At 42.7% G+C, this 21899-nt stretch overlaps 1 protein-coding gene across 5 annotated transcripts in view; it reads right to left on the bottom strand.

Moving 5' to 3' along the window:
• FRY (FRY microtubule binding protein) overlaps window positions 1–21899 on the bottom strand; it is a 328278-nt gene that overhangs the window by 228021 nt on the left and 78358 nt on the right. For 2 of the 5 annotated variants that reach the window (XM_013968156.2, XM_005687532.3), the window contains exon 1: window positions 19467–20246. The exons of the other annotated variants lie outside the window; for them this stretch is intronic. In XM_013968156.2, coding sequence (XP_013823610.1) covers window positions 19467–19536 — 70 coding nt within the window. In that variant the 5' untranslated portion in view covers window positions 19537–20246. Of the gene's footprint in view, window positions 1–19466; window positions 20247–21899 lie in introns of those variants that run through there. 5 annotated transcript variants of the gene reach the window in all.

Here is a 21899-nt window from a genome sequence, read left to right as displayed (position 1 = left end):
GTAAATGTGTTATCATACTTTCAAAATTTTAAAAATAAAAAAGAAGGAGGAAAAACCAAACAAAAGCAGTGGGGCTTGCCTGATGCTTTCAGGGTAAAGCCCAGACCCTTCAACAGCTCCTTCATTGCTCCTTACGAACTGACACGACTGTCTGCAGGTACCTTCTGTCACTCTTCTGGGACCCTGAGATCCAGTCGCTCCCTGAATCCATGAATCTCATAACCCCCAGCATTCGATCACGCTCCTCCCTTTGCCCTCCCCTCTCCTTTCTGTAGCATTCTTCAACTTCAAATGTCACGGCCTCTTGGAACAATTCCTCTGCCTCTTCCCTCCCACATTAAAAAAAAAATTAATCATTTTATCCTCTGGATGATTATTTATGTCAGTATCGCTGAGTCCAAGCACAAGGCCTGGCACAGAAAAGAACATTTATCTGATAAGCATTTTTGTTCTCCGCAACTTCCTTCTATCTCTTCTTTCATCAAAGCCAGCTGCCTTTGACTGTATAGCCCATAGCAGGCAGGAGGTGGTCCCGCTGCGTAGGCTCTATCCGGCCTGGTGCCCTACTCAAGCAGGCATCCGATAATTTATAAGAGAAGGGGAAGGCTGTTGATTCACTGACAGGAACTTACTGAAGCTCATTCAGGCACGTCCAATTTGATGCTCTGAGTAAATCCATCTTAACTGTCAGGACAAAATCTTTGTGTTCAGAACTTTTTTCTACTAAGACAATCAATTTCTCCAAATATGAAACAGCAGCATCCCTCCCATGGAAAAAGACCTTGATCATGAATTATTTCTGTAATCTCACTAAAAATAGTTTCCTTCTAATTTGGCAAAAGTGGCTGGAAGGTTTAAAAGTAAAGTTAAATCCATTTAACTTAAATGACACTGTAGGCAAACGTAGGAATAAGGTAATATATTTTCTAGAGAAAGCAATCTTTGACAGTGTCAACTAATTAAAAAAAAAACCCAGTCACAGAAATATTCCCTGAAGTTGGCTGATTACTACATAAATACATGATTTCACTCTAACTTCATCCTGAGTTTCATGGATACACGGGCCCTGAGTTCTGTGAACACAACGTCCATCCATGTTGCTGCAAAATGGCAAAATTTTGTTCTTTTTATGGCTAAGTAGTATTCCATTGAATGTATCTATACTACATCTTCTTTGCCCATTCATCTGTTGATGGACACCTAGGCTGCTTACATATCTTGGCAATTATAAAGAAGGCTACTGTGAACACTGGAGTGATGAATCTTTCTGAATTAGCATTTTTTTTTGGAGGGGGGATATATATCCAGGAGTAGAACTGCTGAATTTAACTTATTAAATCCACTCAAAGAAAACAGGTGAAGGTCACAGAGGGAAAGAGACTTTATAGCCAAGGCTGGATGTTGAGTCCCAGCTTAGAGCAAACTCCCTCCATCCCCCAATACAGAACATTGTTACTGCTTGCTGGGAGCTCATCCATGATGGGATCAATGTAAGTTATATTTGGCCATAGGCCTCCTACACCCTTTCAGGTAATTTTACTCACTGTTAATATGTAACAGTTTCTTATCAAGTGCCAATGTGCCCTGCAAGGTCTGGGGAATATAAGGATGAACAGATGGTGGATTCTTAGCCCAGGAGGGACCTCGACCACACAGCACACGCACAGAACACTGTGGCCCCTGCTACTGTGGAAGCATGTAGATGGAGCAGGGGAGGTGGAGCAGTCAGAGAAGACTTCACCCCGAAGGCGGCATCTGGACTCACACTTGGGAGAGGACTCTGGCTCAGGTCCAAAAAACACATGCTTAAGGTTTTTGAACTGTGGTGCTGGAGGAGGCTCTTGGCAGCAAGGAGATCAAATCAGTCAATCCTAAAGAAAATCAATCCGGAATATTCATTGGAAGGACTGATGCTGAAGCTCCAATACTTTGGCCACTTGATGCAAAGAGCCGACTCACTGGAAAAGACCCTGATGCTGACGAAAGACTGAAAGCAGGAGGAGAAGGGAACAAAAGAGGATGAGACAGTTGGATGGCATCACCAACTCAATGGACATGCTGCTGCTGCTGCTGCTAAGTCGCTTCAGTTGTGTCCGACTCTTAGCGACCCCATGGACTGCAGCCTACAAGGCTCCTCCATCCATGCGATTGTCCAGGCAAGAGTACTGGAGTCGGATGCCATTACCTTCTCCCAAAGGACATGAGTTTGAGCAAATTCCAAGAGATGGTGAAGGACAGGGAAGACTGGTGTGCTGCAGTCCAGGCGGTCGCAAAGAGTCAGACACGACTCAGCAACTGAACAACAACAAGGTTGAACTCATGTGACGCTTGCAAGACAGGCTTCAACTGTAGCACATACTAATACCCTGCTGCACGAGCAGTCACTCCACACAACTATGAATTCCGAGATTTTCTGATGTTCCAGAAATACACCTCTTTACCAAAAGGTCTTCTACAGGGAGTGGTAAAGACCAGATTGCCAAGGCAAGATGTTACAAAGAGACTCCAGCACCCTGTGGTCCCTGGCCCTATTGTCTTAGCAATGAACATTTTAAAACCATTAACTCACAGAGGAATTTAGATAAGCATTAATTAAATAATAATAATGGCCACAATTTATCAAGCAATTACAATAGTGAGGCTGTATATTGAGCATTTTATAAACATTACTATTGTTGTTCAGTCAGTAAGTCGTGATCGACTCTTTGTGACCCCGTGAACTACAGCATGCTAGGCTTCCCTGTCCTTCACTATCTCCCAGAGTTTGCTCAAATTCACATCCATTGAGTCAGTAATGCCATACAACCGTCTCATCCTCTGTTGCCCCCTTCTTCTTCTGCCCTCAATCTTTCCCAGCATCAGGGTCTCTTCCTTTGCATCAGGTAGCCAAAGTATTGGAGCTTCAACTTCAGCATCGATCCTTCCAATGAATATTCAGGGTTGATTTCTGTTACAGTCGACTGATCTGATCTCCCTGCTGTCCAAGGGACTCTCAAGAGTCTTCTCCAATACCACAATTTGAAAGAATCAATTCTCTGGTGCTCAGCCTTCTGTATGGTCCAACACTCACATCTATACATGACTACTGGAAAAACCACAGCTCTGACTATATGGGCCTTTGCTGGCAAAGTGATGTCTCTGCTTTTTAATATGCTATCTAGGTTTGTCATAGCTTTCCTTTCAAGGAGCAAGCATCTTTTAATTTCATGGTTGCAATCACCATCCGCAGTGATTTTCAGTTCAGTTCAGTCACTCAGCAGTGATTTTAGAGCCCAAGAAAATTAAATCTGTCACTGCTTCCAGTTTTTCCTCTTCTATTTGCCATGAAGTGATGGGAATTAAAAGACACTTACTCCTTGGAAGAAAAGTTATGAGCAACCTAGATAACACATTCAAAAGCAGAGACATCACTTTGCCGACTAAGGTCCGTCTAGTCTAAGGCTATGGTTTTTCCAGTAGTCATGTATGGATGTGAGAGTTGGACTGTGAAGAAGGCTGAGTGCCGAAGAATTGATGCTTGTGAACTGTGGTGTTGGAGAAGACTCTTGAGAGTCCCTTGGACTGCAAGGAGATCCAACCAGTCCATTCTGAAGGAGATCAACCCTGGGATTTCTTTGGAAGGAATGATGCTAAAGCTGAAACTCCAGTACTTTGGCCACTTCATGTGAAGAGTTGACTCATTGGAAAAGACTTTGATGCTGGGAGGGATTGAGGGCAGGAGGAGAAGGGGACGACAGAGGATGAGAAGGCTGGATGGCATCACTGACTCGATGGACGTGAATCTGAGTGAACTCCAGGAGTTGGTGATGGACAGGGAGGCCTGGCGTGCTGCGATTCATGGGGTCGCAAAGAGTCGGACACGACTGAGCGACTGAACTGAACTCATGGGACGCATTCAATTATTATGGCTTAATGGTAGGCATATTACATACACATGTATGTATATTATTTATTTATAAAGAGAGATACAATATACATTAAAATCTTTCTACAGAATCAGAGTGGAAGCACCTTGCTCAAAGTCACATAGCAAGTTAGGGGCTGAGGCAAAGCACATGGTCATAACTATCCCAAATCACACAGAATAAAAGTAAATCAAACAAGCTTAAATCAATTCTTTCCATACTTTGTATTACAATCAAAATTAATGAACTCCAGTGGTCAAAGAGGCAGAAGAATTAAAAAAGGACAAAAACGAAGTAAAACATCATGGTTCCTCCATGTGAAAAAGGGTTCATGTTGAAGAACCACAGTTTTGTGTGGGCACTGAACCTGTCCTTACACCAGAATGCAATGAAGAACTAGGTTCGCATTATGGCCCCTTTCCCTTTGCGCCACGTGACCAGCACTGCATCGTTTCCTTCTGCAGCAGGGCTTGGTGAAGGGTGTGATTCACTTCTGTTTTTCAGTAAGAAAAAAATAAAAGCAAGTAACCCCAATGAGATGACACTCTTGGCTGGTAGTTAACTTTCCGCTTACAAGGAGATGGAGCCTTGGATCCAAGCTCTGAGCACACATGAATTTGCCAGCCCAGCACCATCAAGCCTGGGCTGTTCTTTGGCATGAATTGAACTCTGTCCATAAGGAACTTTCTAACCTCCTCTCCACTGTGTGGGTCTACAGCAGAAACTTCATGACAACACTGAACTGAACAGATCAGCTGAGTGGTCATCTTTCAATATAACACATGGTTTAATCAGACACAGACCAAAGTGGGGAGGGATGGCCTCGGAACAGCGTCAACAATTTATCCTTTCCCCAGAGCCTGAAGAGCACTTTCATTCTCCTGGCCCAAGAAGTGACAGCCTCTGAGTCACTCCCTGAAACAAGAGCCTTATCTGGCAGAACAATATGATATTTAATGAGCTCACTGGGCCAGTTTGAAGACTGTTATTTTGTGTATAAGGGACACTTGAGAACTGTTGAGTGGCCCTTCCATCACTGGAGTTTGGACCCTTCACGAGTAATTAGAGCCTCGGCCTGAGTTCATGTGTTTTATTAGCAAATAATTATACTGAGCTCTTGGGTTTTCCCTTAACTATAAGCCAGCTTTTCCTTAATTTCTGCATCATGCCCACCAAACCCAGGCTCTTCAACTCTCACTAGCATGAAAGTACAGAGTAGTATGTCCTACTCCTTTTACGTTAAATTGTGTTCCCTGCCCTGAACCAACACTGCATGCCTGGGCCATGACTGTGATGACAGAGTGTGGGTCAGAGATGGAATCCAAGTCTGTATTCTACCAAACCTTTTCTTCATGACTTTTTTATTTGTTACAGGACTGGGTTTTGGAAAGTTTTTTTATTAAAATATCTCATTAATATGCTTAAAATGTAATGAAATCACTAATAATATTGCATATGAAACTATACTTATAAAATGTGATGGAGAAAGAGAAGAGAAAAGAAAAAAAATTAACAAAAGAACACAAACCAAGAATATGAAAGGAAAAGAACAGAAAGAAGTAAATAATCTACAGAATTCTTAAGCCTACTAGAACAGATCGGATAAACATGGTCAAGACAATGAATTCAGATGATGATGCAAGTTCACAATGATATTGTGATTATTCAGTGTGCTTGCTACCATCAACACGAGGCCGACCCTACCTGTGGGAACATCACTCTCAGTGCTGACACACAGTTCCAAGGGCCAAGGTGAAGACCACCACTCAAGGCTGTGGAAAAGACCAGACTGTCCTGGGAAGGCAGAGAGGCGGGGGCAGCAGCAAGGCTGGCAAGGAGGAGTTAAGATGCTCCAGGTGAGAGGTGACGAAGACCTGGAGCAAGGCTGCTGTAGAGGTGATGGTGACGGAGACCCAGATGCAGAAAGAAGCACAGGACGTTTCAGCCAGAGTTTGAATGAAGACCAAAGGGTTGAAAAGAGCTGAGTTTCTTTCCTGAGATGACCCCTAGAGAAATTCGGCATCCATAATAAGAATACTGAGCACAGTAAAGGACCTGGAAGAGAAAGATGGAGCTACAGCTTCACCAGGCTGTTGAGAAAAAGATTCAGCGTTGGAGAGGACTATCAGCAAAGCATGGATAGAACAGAAAAGCTGGCCTTCAGGGTCGGTGAACCACATTTACGTACAAACAACAGTCACTCTTACTCCGAGACACAATTCATCTTTCATGGGGTTGGTCCCTCATCATATTCAACTGTGATCGTTGATTTATGTAGGTCTCTTTCACGAGACAATCCTCTCCTTAACAGCAGGAACTTGACTCATGTTCAGCTTAAAGTCACCTCTGGTCATTAGGATTTAGTTTTCTGTTTCTCCTTCTGCTGTCTACACCGAACTGTGTGTCCCAAGGCTGGACGCAGCATGTCAATCAGAGTGGCCAAGAATGAATTGATCCTATTTTCAGGAACAAATGGGCATCCCAGGAGTTCCCCCAGCAACCGAATCGCAGTTGCAAGCTTGCACTGAGGGTTGAAAAGGCGACACCTGCATCTTTCAAACGTTCTGGTGGCAGAGCAGCACAGGATGGGGGGGTGGGCAGGGCTCCTGCTGGTCCACCGGCAGAACAGAGGCTCTGCAGGCGGAGCCAGATCTGAATCCAGCTGCCAGTGCTTACTCACGCCCTTCCCTTGGGGAAGTCGTTTACTTTAGGGTTTTTACCTGTGAGGAGACATTTGCCTCACCAGGATTTAATGAAGTTTAAATGAGATGGCGCATAGCACGCTGGCTGAAACCGAGCCGATTCTTCTTATTTGACTATTTGTAAGATTAACTTGGGGCGGGGGAGGCCATGGACAGGTAGTCAGGCTTAAAGCCCTTTCAAATAGCTGAATCTGAACAATGAGACTGAAAGCTAAACCTCACTGGAAAATACTGACATTTCTATGTAAGCAGAAACATCTGAAAATAGGAAAACATTTGGTCACTTTTGGGTAACAACAAAATTAAGGATATTTCATCTGCTACGGCCAAATGGCACTCAAATGAATTAATACTGTATTTTTTCATTTTAATCTAACAACAGATTTGAATCTACCCATTACGTTTCTTTGTGTTTTTGTCTTTCAACTGAGAACTAGGTACAATCTCAAGTTTCTGATGTAGTAATATTCTTCCTTACAACTTGCTTTTAAAAAAAAAAAACAAAAAACCAGATTCAATTTCTTACTGAAGGGGCATAAGAAAGGAAGCATCAGAAAATGCTCCTTTTTCTGCAACTGGAGGCAGAGAGAAAATTTTTATTTTGAGTACTCTCAAAACTCTTTGCCACTGCTTCTTGACACACATCACTGTGGTAAATTGCTAGGAAGTACAAGTCAACATCCTTCTGTTCCAACCTGAGGTTCATCAATTTTACCTACTGTTAATCAGTATCTTTAGGGCCTCCCTGGTGTCTCAGACAGTAAGGAATCCGCCTGCAATGCGGGATTTCTGGGTTCGATCCCTGGGTTAGGAAGATCCCCTGGAGGAGGGGATGGCAACCCACTCCAGTATTCTTGCCTGGAGAATCCCATGGAGAGAGGAGCCTGGTGGGCTAGAGTTCATGAGGTCACAAAGAGTCAAACATGACTGAGCGACTCAGCACAACACTTCATAATTTAGTGTTTATCCTAGAGTCTAGGTTTGATTCTCAGCTCTGCCACATACAAATGGTATATGTCAAGCTGGGTCATGGTGAAGAGTAGAGAAAATGATGCAAGTAAAGCATTTAATATAGCACTGATACTTCCACAGGGGCTTATAATATCAGCTATCATTATTACTTTTAATGCAATGTTATATAACAACAGGTGGTCATTAATAGTCACCTGTAATTGTACATTTTATATTTTATGGGGGTTACTACTGGTGGCTCTTGCCTGGGAAATCCCATGGACAGAGGAGCCTAGTGGGCAGGAGTCCATAGGGGTCGCATGTCCAAAGATTTGGACACAACTGAGTGACTGAACACACACTGGTTGCTCCCCTTTCCCCTTGGTAAAAGACTACTTTGTTCAGGTAGCAGGCAGAAGTCTTGTCTAACAGAAGGTGGACCAAACCCAGTGCAGGGCATGAATCAAGTTTGTTGAAGCCAACACGGTAATTCCATTCAACTTTGCCAGTGACTGGCATGTGACCCAATTCCAACCAGAGGAATACAAGAAGTTTGCTGGGGTTTGTTTGTTTGTTTGTTTGTTTTTAGCAAAATCTTCTCCTTCCTGCCAGAAGACCAACCTAAACTGAGCCTCCTCCTTTCCTCTTAAGTAGAGTGAAGATATTTAGAACCAAGGTAGTCATCTTGTTATCATGCAGTACCAGTCTAAAGATGGATGCTCTGGGTCTTCCAGGTTCTAAAGCTCCTTGGAATCACCCAGTTTCACCCAGGCTGTGGGTCAGGCATGCTAATGAAGTCTTCATTCTTTCAGCCATGAGAAAGTTTATCTATTTTGTACAGCAAAGGCATCCTAAAATGATACACATTTCACATCACTAGATGGCAAAGTTAGTTCTATGTATTAACCATACCATTATACGTGTGAACGGCAGATTTTTTGAGTGGTGACAAGAGGGATTTAAGATTTAGAAATGAAACTCACTGACGTTCAGAATACTACTCAATTTCCAATTTCTATTTTTTCTTTCCCTTTTTTAAAAATAAATAAAGCAGTTGACTAATCACAATAACAATTTGAATTTCAGCTCCTTTGTCCCTCTATGAAAATGGTAATAAGCACTGAAATGGCAAATAGAACAGTTAACAAGAGTAAGAAAAGCAGCCAAGGTAAACAGATTAGGGACACTTGAACTGTGATAGAATCTTCATTCTCATTCATAATTGTGACCTTTCTTAAAGTCCAAGCATTTAAATTGTTGGTTAAAAATTAGTTGTTTTTTTTTTAAGTTGAAAATGGGCCAACTTTTCAAATAGCTTCAAAATGGATATCTCAATTGGCATAAACTAGGATTACCTTTCCCATAACGATAAGGACTGGGGATTTGTTTAGTAAATGGAATGCAAAATCAGAAGGCAAGACTAAAATGTCTCATTTTCCTGTTTGCTAGCAATTGTATTCAATCAAGTAAAACAGAAAAAGGACAGGCTGTCATGGAAGACAAGATGAGGTCAGGCCTCAGGGTCACCATTAAATCAAGGAGGAGGAGAACCAAAGACCCAGAGTGGCCCATCTGGGGGTGAGCTTCTCTACAGACTCACCAAGGAAGCCATGATTCTCATTGGAAAAAAGTAGATCAATACAGAGGTAGGGGACTGTTGCTGCTATTCTTGTTCAGTTGCTAAGTTGTGTCTGACTCTTTGCAACGCCATGGACTGCAGTACACCAGGCTTCCCTGTCCTTCACCATCTCCCAGAGTTTGCTCAAACTACTGTTCATGGAATTGGTGATATGAGGTACAAACTATTATGTACAAGATAAGCTACAAGGATATACTGTATAACCCAGAGAATATAGCAACTATTTTATAATAACTACAAATGAAGTATAACCTTTAAAAATTATGAGTACACTCGCAACATACACTATTGTACATCAATTATACTTCAATTAAAAAAAGAAAAATAAGACAATGAATTCTAGGGTGCTGACATAGTACATGTAATACTAAGGTTAAGTCCATGTTGTCTTTCAACTGCAAGGCCTCATTTTGGGGGAAGATTTGTTAGAAACATGGTTTTCAAAAACTTAAAAGTTGAAAAGCAGGTTTTTTATTTTTTAAAGGAAAACTGCAATTTATCTTCTCATTGGTGCACTAACCTGTAAATTTTAAACTAACTGCTTATAATCTGCCAAAGTCATAGGCAAGCTACTCAGCTAGAGCAACTTTTCCAGTCTTAAGAGTCTTTAAAGCTGTCACAAAGCTTTCTACCTAGCTGCAAGCATTAAGTAAAGGTCAACAGTATAATAAACCAAACAATGTTTCAGACAGATTTTCTAATAGAACCCTGAATCCTTATAAACTTTATTTCAGTATGGCTTAACCGAAACACAGTATCTGCTAAAACCTAGGAGAGTATCCTTGGGCTGTAACCTCTAGAACGCCAGCCATCTCCATAAACACCGTATCTTGCTGTGCAGAAAGAAATGCCTGTCTCCAGATGAAGAATGCCAGCCCTTCAGATTGGAGACAACCCTGTTCAAACTAACTCCCTGAGTTAGACACACAGTCACTTTGCTGTAAAAATAACAACAGAAAGAACCCAATCGGCTGTATAATGCGACAACTTTATCTTATTCAGGATACTGAAGAGCTGGTTAGCTCAAGAAACTGACCAAGCTTGGGAAGTCAGAGACGGGTCTCCACTTATCAGCCAAGTTCAAAAACCTACAGCTCACCCTCCTTCAATCTGGCTTTAACGGAGTGGGAGAAATAACTGACAAATATTACGATGTTGACATAAACCTCTTTTTTTCAGTGGCGGCATTCAAAACCCTTCACACAAAACAGCTACAGACAGAGTCAGGTTTGTTCCTTTCACGTAAGGAAATGAGGGAAGGAGATGATCAAGGTCACACACAGAAAAATCAGAGAAAAACAGGGAAGGAAAACCTAATCTTTATTTGCACAATTGAAGCATTTTATTGATTTGACAGTTACATAATATATCATTTTCCTGACTTGCCAAATCCTTCCTACATAAATATGACATTCAAATGGAATTTTACTAAAGTATTACCCTAGTTAATCTAATACCCTCTCCTTTTCATGGTTGCCAAAATACATATTTACCTGTTTAAATCCTAACTCAAAGAAGTCAGCCTAGTGTTTCTTAAACTTAGGACAAAAACAATTGAACAGAGATTTAACTGTATATTCTATAATGCTGTGCTTGTGGCATTAGCTGACAAATCCTAGAAATTTCAAAGCTGTCTTCACTACTAAACTCCTGTGCACCTTGCAACTGAGAACAGCAGAGGCAGTTAGAGTTGTATATCAAATTAGAGTTGATAAAAGCACTTAATGTAGATTTGAATGCCTTCTTGAAAAAGATTTCGGCTCTCTTAAATTGACATGACAACAAGTTCTTACAGCAGCATAAAAAGTATTAGCTGAAATGTTACGGCTTTGGCTTAAATTTCCATCTGTAGCTCATCAAATGACTAAGACAGTAGAAAAGAATTAAACCAAAATCAGACTCATTACAGAGTCTGATATGCAGGCAGAATATAAACTTTCACTACTTAGCATCTGGAGTTTTGGATGACTAACACTGAAATGCTTGTGCTTGTGTGTTCTGTAAAAAAGTAAGAAGTGTTTGTAACAATATAGGTGAGATATATGATCATTAAACAACTTATAGAAATATACGTCACACACACACTCACACACCCCTTCTCTCTTAAGCCCCCAAATATTCTGAAGAGCGATCCACCTCAAATGAAATATAATGGCTTTAAGTTAGTCCCATGCCAAAATTCTGATAAACATCGTAACTCCTCTTTCACATTTTTCTAAGGTAAAGAATGTCTGAAACCCTTGCTCTCCCAAATACTGACATCTGGTTAAGTGTTCCAGAGTAAATAATTTACATTTCCTCCTCTCCTTCAGCCATCCTGCTAGAATGGAATATTGGAAAATGTTCTCACAGGACTTTGCCTGTAAACACCAGGCTTCCAATAATTCTCTGACACAGTGAAATACATCCAGAAAGTGAACGTCAACAGAATCTTTCAAACACCTCATCCCAAATAAAATTCTCTAGGGCACACAATCTTTCTGAAATATCACTGGATCCTCTCCTAGTCCTGGGAACTTTTGCATTAATCGTCCTGTATTCTGAATCCAAAAAGGAAAGAAGGGAAACTCTGAGACCTTTGATGGTGGGATCCAGGTCTGAATGAGCGATGACGCTCCCAAAGCAGTGTGTCCAGCGCACAGAAGATGCTCAGGAAGAAAGAAGTAATGGATAGTTTCTGCCTTGCTTCACTGACAGTATCAAGAAGCAAGGCATTTTGGAGTAATAACCAAGAAAAGCTGATGCTAAGATAGTAAGTTTTTGAGTGTGAATATAAAGCAGCATTGAAGAGTAAATTAAAACGTTCTAATGGAAAAGGCTATTTCCATTTCTCCTCCAAAACTGGGAGATGCATTTCAGCTCAAAGAGACAGCATTCTTTTATTCATACAGCCAACAGTTCTACAATGGAACAATATTGAAGTGAACATGATGAATGGGACCTATCAAATGAGAGAGATTAGTACAAAGAAAAGGAGATAAGGCTGTGTACTATCTTTTCCATAAATGCCATTCTCCAGGAAGTGGCTGCCTGCTAAACCTTCTGCCCTGGGGTCATCTGCAAATAGTGGGTGATACCCAAAAGGCACCATATTGTAGAATATTTGAAATGTTTAAGTGTCTAAAAGAAACTAAGAAATGCTAGGGTACAAATAAATTCAGGAATTTTTCATACAGATATGTTTTGGATGGACTCACCTCTGTGTACCTTAGGTGATAAATGCCGAGCTATACTGTATTTCAAAAGTCCCATGCAAAGGTCAAGCCCACAGACTAAGATCATTATTTGCTCATTTGATCTGAAAACTCACAAAATATACCTACATGCTGCCATATGGGTATCTCATGCCAGAGAAGATAAACTTTGGGAAAATTAAGCCTTATTATCCCAAACCAGGAACATTCAATAAGCTAGTTTATTCCTAATCAATGCATCAAATTCATCAAATGAGGTACTGTAGTGTTTGCAGGTGCTGAGCAGACTACAAGACACTAGATAAATTTAAGGTTTAGTATGAAAAAAAAAAAAAAACCTGCACAAAAGGTTATATTCAGAGCTGTCAATCTATGGAATAACTCCAACACAAGTAAAATGTCATTTCTCATCAACTCAAACTTATTTCTGAAGCCAGCTCATTCGAAGTATCCCACCAGGCTCAAAAATAAAGATGTAACTAATAAGATGATCAGGACTCATGGAATCTATTCAATTCCTTGAACTGTACCCAAAAGTGAACTAGTGAGTCATGGGTATTACACTGTTTTGAAACAGATGTCTTTTAAATAAAGGGCATATTTGCATGTTGTATCAGTTGAAACATCTAAATACTGGCAACTTTCTCAAATATCCTGGGTGGTTCCCAGATTGTAAAAATATCCAGGTCATCTCTCCTCCTCACCTACTACCGTTTGCCTTTCGGACTAGTTCAGTTCTTGCTGACAACTTCTCCAAGCAGCATGAAAAAGTAGGCAAAGAAGCTAAAACTGAATCACTTTGGGTGGCCAGTCTTGTGGGCAGCAGGGCTGGTTTACGGTGGCAGAGACCAGAGCTATCAGGTAAGCTGAGACACCCGAGTTACAGACACATCTCCGTCATCCTTGGAAATAGTCTCCCTCTTCTCTCTGATAAAGACAATTAGGAGTTTGCTACTGATTCAGAAAACAAACAAACAAAAACCCACAACATAGCAGAGAAACCTCAACAAGCAAAGGACAATTCTAAAAGAAGACCATTAATCCATTCTTATGTATTTGAGTTATTTAATTATGTATTTAATAACTTTTAGAAATGGGGGAAATCAACATAAACTATTCTACTAGAAGAAACGTACCCTTTTCCATGCATCTTTTGTGAGTGCATGTGTACGAAATGACCATAGGGCGCAGAGCTGCCTATGTATTGTATTTAATAATGAGAGTAAAGAGTTGGTAATACTTAAGCCTTTCAAACAGCTATGTACTAAGGAGATGATGTTCTCCATCTTGAAAGAGAAAAAGAGAGGAGGGGTAGGTGGGGAGAGGGAGAGAGCTCTTCAAAGGTACACAGGGAAGGAAGAGGCTAAGAACTGGGGAACTCAATCAGTCAACAAGAATGAAAATACCTATAAAGCACTACATTGCCCAAAGTGTTCTTGATCCTTTGGTCATTCTGTGGGTCATTTTTAAAAAACGAGATTATCACTGGATTCGGGGAGGGGCTGATGGCACTTTACTACCATCCTAGCTTTGAGCAAATCCCTTTTTGACACTCATTTTTCTGATTTTCACCTGTAAAGTATAGGCAATACGTAACCTTGCAGGGTTACTGGAAAGAGTAAAGATAATAAACAGAGTGGTCATATGCCCTCCTTTGCCCAGGGCAGTCCCTGTTCATGCCTAGTATCCCCGCATAATTATTAACTCACTCACAAGTGTCTCAATTCGGGCAAACAATGATGTGGTTTGCCCTACATATAAATTACCAAGTAAAACATCTGACACAAGGTGGGCCCTCAGGCACTGTGGCAGCTACTGCTGCTCTAGATTCTAGGATTTTTCATGCATTTCAACCTAAAAAATTAACCCTTAAAAGTAAATAAAAACCTCAAATCTGCTTTCATCATAAACCCAGCATACATCAACTCTTTCTCCTTGGAGAGAGTGGGTATTGATTTGAGGTTCCACTTCTCATCAGGACCATCAACTATTTTAGCTGATGTGAAGTGGGAACAGGAACCCAGGGTAAGTCTCCTCTAGATGCCTGAACAGTGCTGCGTGCGCCCCACTGTTAGAAGAGCCAGGTGGGGGTGCTTGCAACTGAGCTGTACTGCTCTGCTGGACTCAGGCAACCTGGCTAACCTCTTCAGCTTTCGACGTCTGGTGCCGTCTATGGGGTCGCACAGAGTTGGACACGACTGACGCGACTTAGCAGCAGCAGCAGGGGCTTTCCTGGTGGTGTAGTGGATAAGAATCCACCTGCCATTGCAGGAGACACAAGTTTGATCCCTGGTCCAGGAAGACCCCCACATACCGTGGAGCAACTAAGCCCGTGTACCACAACTTCTGAGCCTGAGCCCAAGAGCCGAAATGACGGAAACCGCGTGCCCGAGAGCCCATGCTCCACAACTCGAGAAGCCGCTGCAATGAGAAGGCCTGCACTGCACCTAAAGAACAGCCCGCGCAGCAGTGAAGACCCAGCACAGCTCCCACCTTCCTCCCCCGCCCCTCAAAAAAACCACTCTACCAAACTAAACTACCACCTGGAGATGTCTAAGGCTTTCTCATAGCATCTTTGTGGCATCCTGTGACATCTACAGGGATCACTAAATGCTGCTCTGCGGGGAATGGGACGTGTTTCCAATCCTCACTTGCACGTGGCTTCGCTTCGTCCTCAGAGCTGACCATATACTAACCGCGTTTCTGCAGCAGACAGAAACACTGCCCTTATCACCACGACCTCACCCATATCTGAGCAATGCCACACCCAGCTCTTCCACTAAAGCAAGTCTGTCTACAAGACGAGTCATTTTAAATGTACAGCAGTCCCTTCCAAAACGGGCTCGGGGCTTGTTCAGTTCCCTGCTGCTGCTAAGTCGCTTCAGTTGTGTCCGACCCCATAGATGGCAACCCACCAGGGGCCCCCGTCCCTGGGATTCTCCAGGTAAGAACACTGGAGTGGGTTGCCATTTCCTTCTCCAATGCATGAAAGTGAAAAGTGAAAGTGAAGTCGCTCAGTCGTGTCCGACTCTTCGAGACCCATGGACTGCAGCCTACCAGGCTCCTCTGTCCACGGGATTTTCCAGGCAAGAGTACTGGAGTGGGGTGCCATTGTCTTCTCTTAAATGTACAGAGGTCCCTTCCAAAACGGGCCCAGGGTTTGTTCAGTTCCCTAGAGCAGTTTATTTGTCAATAAAATTCTCATTCCCTGAAAGCACTAACAGACATTCAGAGGCTTCTTATCGCTACGAGGTTTGCAAGGTTTGTCAGGATTGCAGAAAGGATACAAACTGCCCTGCCCTGCAAAGACGGAGACATTGAAAGAACCCTGAAGGCCCCTTGATCCACTGGGCTCCACGTTCACTGCATATTATGGGTGGGGGTGGGGGTGGCGGGGTGAAACAAAGGAATGCTGGTTAGAAGTTTCAGATAGGTGGGCAAGCCTACACACCAGCTCTGAGCCTCCATACAAAGCAAGCCCTCCTTTCCATGAAACAACTTGGAACTACCTGCCCTAAACATTTTTCTGTAGCAAACCTGGAAGGCCAAGGTGACCTTCGGCCACTGAGAATATTCCCAGGCCATCTCCCACGCTGCTGGAAGGTGTGTACTTAGGGAAGGTGGGCATATTCCAATAGTAGCTGAGGTGGAAAAGGGGGAGGGGGTAAAGTTAAAAAGGAAATCTAGAAAAATGAATGGCCCAAAGCAAGAGGTTTTAGTAAATATTGACTATTCACAGAATCCACTGAGGCTGTCAATGCTCAGGTGAAAAACGGTCTGAATTTGATTTTAAGTGGGTTTAGAGGAGGGGGAAATATTGGAATACATTCATATTCTTTTAACACTTATTGAGATTCACAACATGCCGGATATTGTGCTACATATTAATACTTGACATATTAATGCATCACTTACTGTGAGGTATTGCTGTTGCCTCCACCTTACAGATGAGCAAACTGAGGCGGAGAGTAGTTAACTGACTGTCCAAGGCATCACAAATGCAGGAGCTAGATAAGTGGACCAAGTCTGCCTGGTTCTGCAGCTTGTCTGTTCCAGGTGAGGGCATACCAGGTTAGGGGGCCAGTGTGTGTGCAGGCATGGACTGGAGAGCAAGTTGCTAAAACACAGAGAGGGCAGCAAATTAACTACAGCTGGAGCAGGAGAATATAAACAAGGAACTCACAGAGGGTCCCGTGTGGTGGTCACCGACACTCGGGGGCAAGAAGGGCTGAGATGAAGTCTTTGAAAAGCTGGCAGAAGCCCCTCCAGGCTGCTCTATGTCACGTGGACCAGGTGGAGACCACTGCGACATTCCAGGTTAAACCAGGGAGGGCCCATGGTAGCCATGGTCGTGGACATCAAGGGGGCGCACCTGTGAGAATCACTGACCAGCTGGGGTAGGCCTGGATAAGAGTGGGAAAGGAGCAAACAGGGACAGGTGTCCAGGTGGATAAGGAAAGCAGTGAAGTCTGCAAAGGACATTTTATTTCCAAACATCAAGGCCATTTTGAATTTCCAACTCCATTAAAATGAAAGTGCAGGCTGACAGAGAGGGCAAGCCTGTGAAGAAGGGAGTGTCAAAATGAACAGTTAAAGAAAAGCTAAGACACCTCACCAGGCAATGACTGATGTAATTGACTTGTTCACTCTTCAGGGGAGACAAGTATATACAAAATCACAATGTGCCATTAAAAAAAAAAAAAAAAGATGTAACTCTTAACCTGGTAAATGCTCAAGGAAGCATCTTTCCTCTTATGACCACCTTGCAAAGCAGTCAGATGTAGTTATAGAGTTTGTTTTATTGGGTTTTAATTGTTGCACTTTCATAAATAAACCCCACTACATAATGAGAGGCCTGATTCTCCATTCTGGGGGCGGGGTGTCCTCACCCCTCAAACCTGTGATGCTGGGCCAACGAGCCGCCCACCCCAAGGTGCATCTTCTCAGCCTTGGGGCCCTGAGCAGGCTGAGCTCCCTAAAGCTTCTATTTTTCACTTTGTCTTCCACACAGACAAATTCCTTTCTCTCTCTCTTTTCTTTTTTGGCCACTGAAAACATGTAAAACTGAGAGCTACAGTGTTGCACCAAGCTTAAAGACTCAACCTAAGGTGTATTTCCTCTTCCTCTTTTAAAAGGACTGACAGACATTCTGACCTCCCCACAAAGGCACACTAGCGAAATTACCAAATTCACTCTTGTGCAATAAAGAAATTAAGATTGAGGGCAAATGCTGTGTCTTATTCACCTCTGTAGCTCCACAGCCTGGCATGTAGTAGGTCTGGAGTAAACATTTGCTGAATGAATGAAAGAATTCAAAACTGTGTCCCAGACACTCTCAAAGTAGAAATGAACAGTCATTCTGAACCATCTCCTGATGTGAGCTCAGGGTGGGGGAACGGAAAGCGTTTAGGAAGGGGGCAGAGAATATAAGCTTTGTCTAGAATAATCTGAAAATAGACAAGAGGAGAAAGGTTTTAAAAGAAATCCCACTGGCCTCAGGGTTGTCCCAACATAATTTTCTATCTAATGAGGCAATGACAGAAATTGACAGAAGAAAATAATCTGGCCTTAACCTGCTCAAAATAATGATTCAGTATCACACACGGATTTCAAACTCGCAGTAAGTCTTTCCAGATATTGGAAAACTGCATGAAGAACCTTGTATGTCCAATTCTTGTCACTAATCAAAGTGGGGAATAGACAAAGGAAGATTCATCCTTATGTGTGAAGTATTAACACAAATAATGAATCCAAGATAAATGAATTATGATTGTAACAAAGGAATATTGTTGGGGTGACAGTATTACTCCCAAATGGCTTCCCACTTGTAGAAAAACAGCTTCAGATAAGCCCCTTGGTGTATACAGTTGTGCAAAATGACCTGGAAAAGATGGTTTCTATGGATAGCATTTAGAGATGCATATCCCTGAACACCTTCCTGCCGAAGGTACTCTTGTCTCTTTTTTCAAAGCAATTAAGTCACAGGTTCTCCTGCCCCGGTTTTGTTTACATATGAGCAATCCTGTCCACAGGTCATTTGTGTAGGAGATAATTAATCACCAGCTCTTGGACCTGCAGGTAGGTTAATCAGTATGCATGGAATACAACATAAAATTTTTCTTGGAAAAAAAATTTTTTTTAATTTCAAACAATTCAGGACCTGTAATACCAGCCAGTCATTTAATCCAAAGCAAGTACAAAGGCTGATCGGTGAAATAGAGAAGACTTTGTTTTTAAACTGTTCAGAAAATGTAAGGCATCACTGATCACCTGAAGGCCTCATTTTAATTTAATTCCAGATCCATGATGCCTTAGAGGTTGTCTTTTTGAAAGATCTTCCTGTTAAAAGCTTTAAGTAGGTCAGAACCCTAACTTCAGAAGCCATAACATTCTGATATCCTAATAAATAATTTTACGGTCAGCAACTCACTTGTTTATGTTTCAGAAAAGCACATTATTTGGACTATGACAAACATCGGGATTTTTTTTTAATTCAAGTATTAAGTACTATTATATTAATAGTATATACTATTATAATTCTGAACACCAACCACATGGACAAGGAAGAGACCAAATAAATCTGCAAGTGCCTCTATATTCAAAAAAGATGAGCCAGGTTTTGGACCATTAAGTACTTTTTATTTCTTTAGACAATACCCTAATAAAACAATTATGAAGTACTCTGAAGCCCTGCCACACCCCTTTGACACTTCACGAAATCATTTCGATAAAACCTGAGCACATTAAACACACACCAACCAGGAAATGCAGCCTGGAATATCCAGTCCTGCCCTCACCAAGAGTCTGAAGGGCCATCTCACTTGAAAATTTAATCAAACCACATCTACCGTAATTCCACCACAGCCTCTGCACTTCAGGAAGGCTAGTTCAGTCTCTGACATTTTGATTTTCATAGCAGATGAAAGCAAAAAAAAAAAAAAAAGAAAGAAAGAAAGAAAAAACTTCCTGGGCTCACAAGCCTATGCTTTTCAGTTGAGGCTTTTATTGCTCAGATCTTACGCAACACCCAGCAAACAAACAAACAAATAAAAAAAGCTTATTTTCTGTTACTCACTATTACTCCAGGATTTCAGTAAATATTTGATACTGATCTCGAAGAAGCCGGAATCCTGCTGGCTGGCCATGTCGGCGGCATACAAAGAGCCTGCTCCCGGGGCTGGACCGTGAGCCGCGCGGAGCAGGTACCGGGCGTGGGAGGGATGCGCTGGTCACAGGTTCGTGATGTAAGCGGGGTCAGCGGCCGGGAGGCTGGCTCTGCGGGTCCACCTCCGGCGAGTCCTCATGAGAAGGACGCGGCGGAGCGGGAGAGGGATGCTCGGCCGCTCCTCCTCCCGGTCCAGGACTGGCTGCTTATTCGCTGGGTGCGGATCTCTAGCCCTGGGAGGCGTCTGCCAGTGCCAGCGACGCCGGCCGCCGGTCGCCCACACGCTCGGCCCGGTAGGTACGGGGCCAAGGAAGTCCCACCTGCACGGGGTGAGCGTGGCGGGGGGGGGGGGTGCCCCACGGCACCCCAGCGCGCAGAGCTGGGGATGCACGAGGAGGGATGGGCCAGGAGGGATGCACAGGGAGGGTCCCCCCTCCTCCGCCCCCGCCCCCACAGTCGGGCCCCCGACTCAGCGGTGGGGAGAACCTCCCAGCTCCTGCGGATCCTCGCCGGTCAGCCCTGCTCCGGGTGAGCTGCTCCCCGCCCCCCGCTCCCCGGGGGGTGCACCGGCCGCGCTCCCCCACCCGCGTCCGTCCCCGGAATCCACACAACTACGGCGGCCCAGTGGCACCCCTGGATCTGGTGTTGGATCTGAAAAGCGTCCTCCGTCCGCCCCTCCGCAAGTGAAGAGCTTGATAACAACAGGATGTCGGCCGGGGCTTTTCCCTCCCCTCCTTTCTGTGCTGCTCCCTCCCAGAAATGCTGACATTTTTGAGGGGTACCCACCCCCCTACCAACGTGTGCATCCGAAGGGGACAGTACCAGCTACGTAAGCTCGTGTACAGAACGCCAGGCTCCACAATGCATCCGGCAAGCCTGTGCATTCTAAAAATCCCCAAGCCCAATAAAGCTTATTTTTTATTTGTATTAAAAAGATAAGCAAACGCGCTGTATTCCTGGCTGCACAATGGCTTTTTTCCTCCGTGAAATCTTGGTATCAGGTGTCCTGACTTCATTTAGCTTGGTTTCGTGTTGTTATTTAGCTTGGCTAGGGGATTGGAGTCAATACTTTAATCTTGACAGGTGACGTTTGAGCAGGTGGGATTTGCCTAAACAATCTTATAAACCACGAATCCTAGCCCCATCCCCAGTTCATTTATGGTCAACATTTTGCAATGGGATTGATAAACTATGCTAATAATTATGTCACACAAAAATCTGAGCGCCCCTCCCCCACTCAAAGTCAATCCGGATTAACTGTTCATTTGACAAATGGCAGGAGAGAGTATACTTTCTCTAAGACTGAGAATTTTAAAAATTTTAACAGGAAGAAGAACCTTTATGACTGTGTCCTGAAATGCCCCAAGACACTACCAATACAATTAGCTCTCTTTTCAAACTCCTTACACAAAAGACAAGCACCCCACCAAGAATTCCAACCATTCATCAGTACTATCTTCTCTTAAAGTGTCCTCAGACTGACTTAGTTTTCACTTACATGCTTACCAGAGTTAATGAGCTAATTTCGTTTTATCACCTGTACTTTGAATATATAGATTCTAGGTGAAACAGGACCCAAAGGATTTACCTAATTGGTTGTTACATTTGAGAACAAAAACTACCATGCCCCCCTTTCTGGTGCCTCCCCCACTGTGGATGGCAATAATGCACAGGAAAGCTTCAGGGTGTCTTGGAGTTAATAAGCACAAAGCCTCTCAAAACTCTTCAGAACTTTCTAACTATAAGATCTAGGGCACGCTATTAACCTCACTAAACCTTAATTTCCTCATCTGTAAAGTGGGGATTATAGTGGTACTGATCTCACTGACTTGCTGGAAGGATTAAATGACATTATTAAAGTGTTCGGCATAGTGCCTTGCATAGAGTAAACAATTAAATTTTGTTACCTTGACATTTATTATGAACTCTTAGGGACTCTAGAATCAAACTTTTAAATTTAGGTTAAATACATTTTTTGTACCATTTAAGGTCTATCACTTCTGAACACCAGTAGTAACTATCTGGGGACTGTAAGTTGGAGACATTTAAAACAGCTACAATAACCAAACATGCTATTATATACTATTACTCAAGTCAGATTTTCTTTGACTTTTAAAGAGATCTTAACTGGCTTTCAGAAGTTTTCAATCCTATTATAAACATTTTTTAGGAGTTAAAAATACTATGACTATATGACTATCATATTAAATGTATTAATTTGTTGAGAATGCCACTCATATACAGTATTTCAAGAGGAAGCTATCATAAAATTTTAAATGCTATTTAGAAAAAGAATATTTCTAATGGCATCTAGTTTTCCCTGTGAAGAATGAATCAGCAACT

The sequence above is a fragment of the Capra hircus genome, chromosome 12 (assembly GCF_001704415.2).
Source record: "Capra hircus breed San Clemente chromosome 12, ASM170441v1, whole genome shotgun sequence".
NCBI classification, from domain to species: Eukaryota; Metazoa; Chordata; class Mammalia; order Artiodactyla; family Bovidae; genus Capra; species Capra hircus.
Note: the sequence above shows the minus strand (reverse complement) of the source record. Positions and strands in the feature narration are given on the sequence as shown.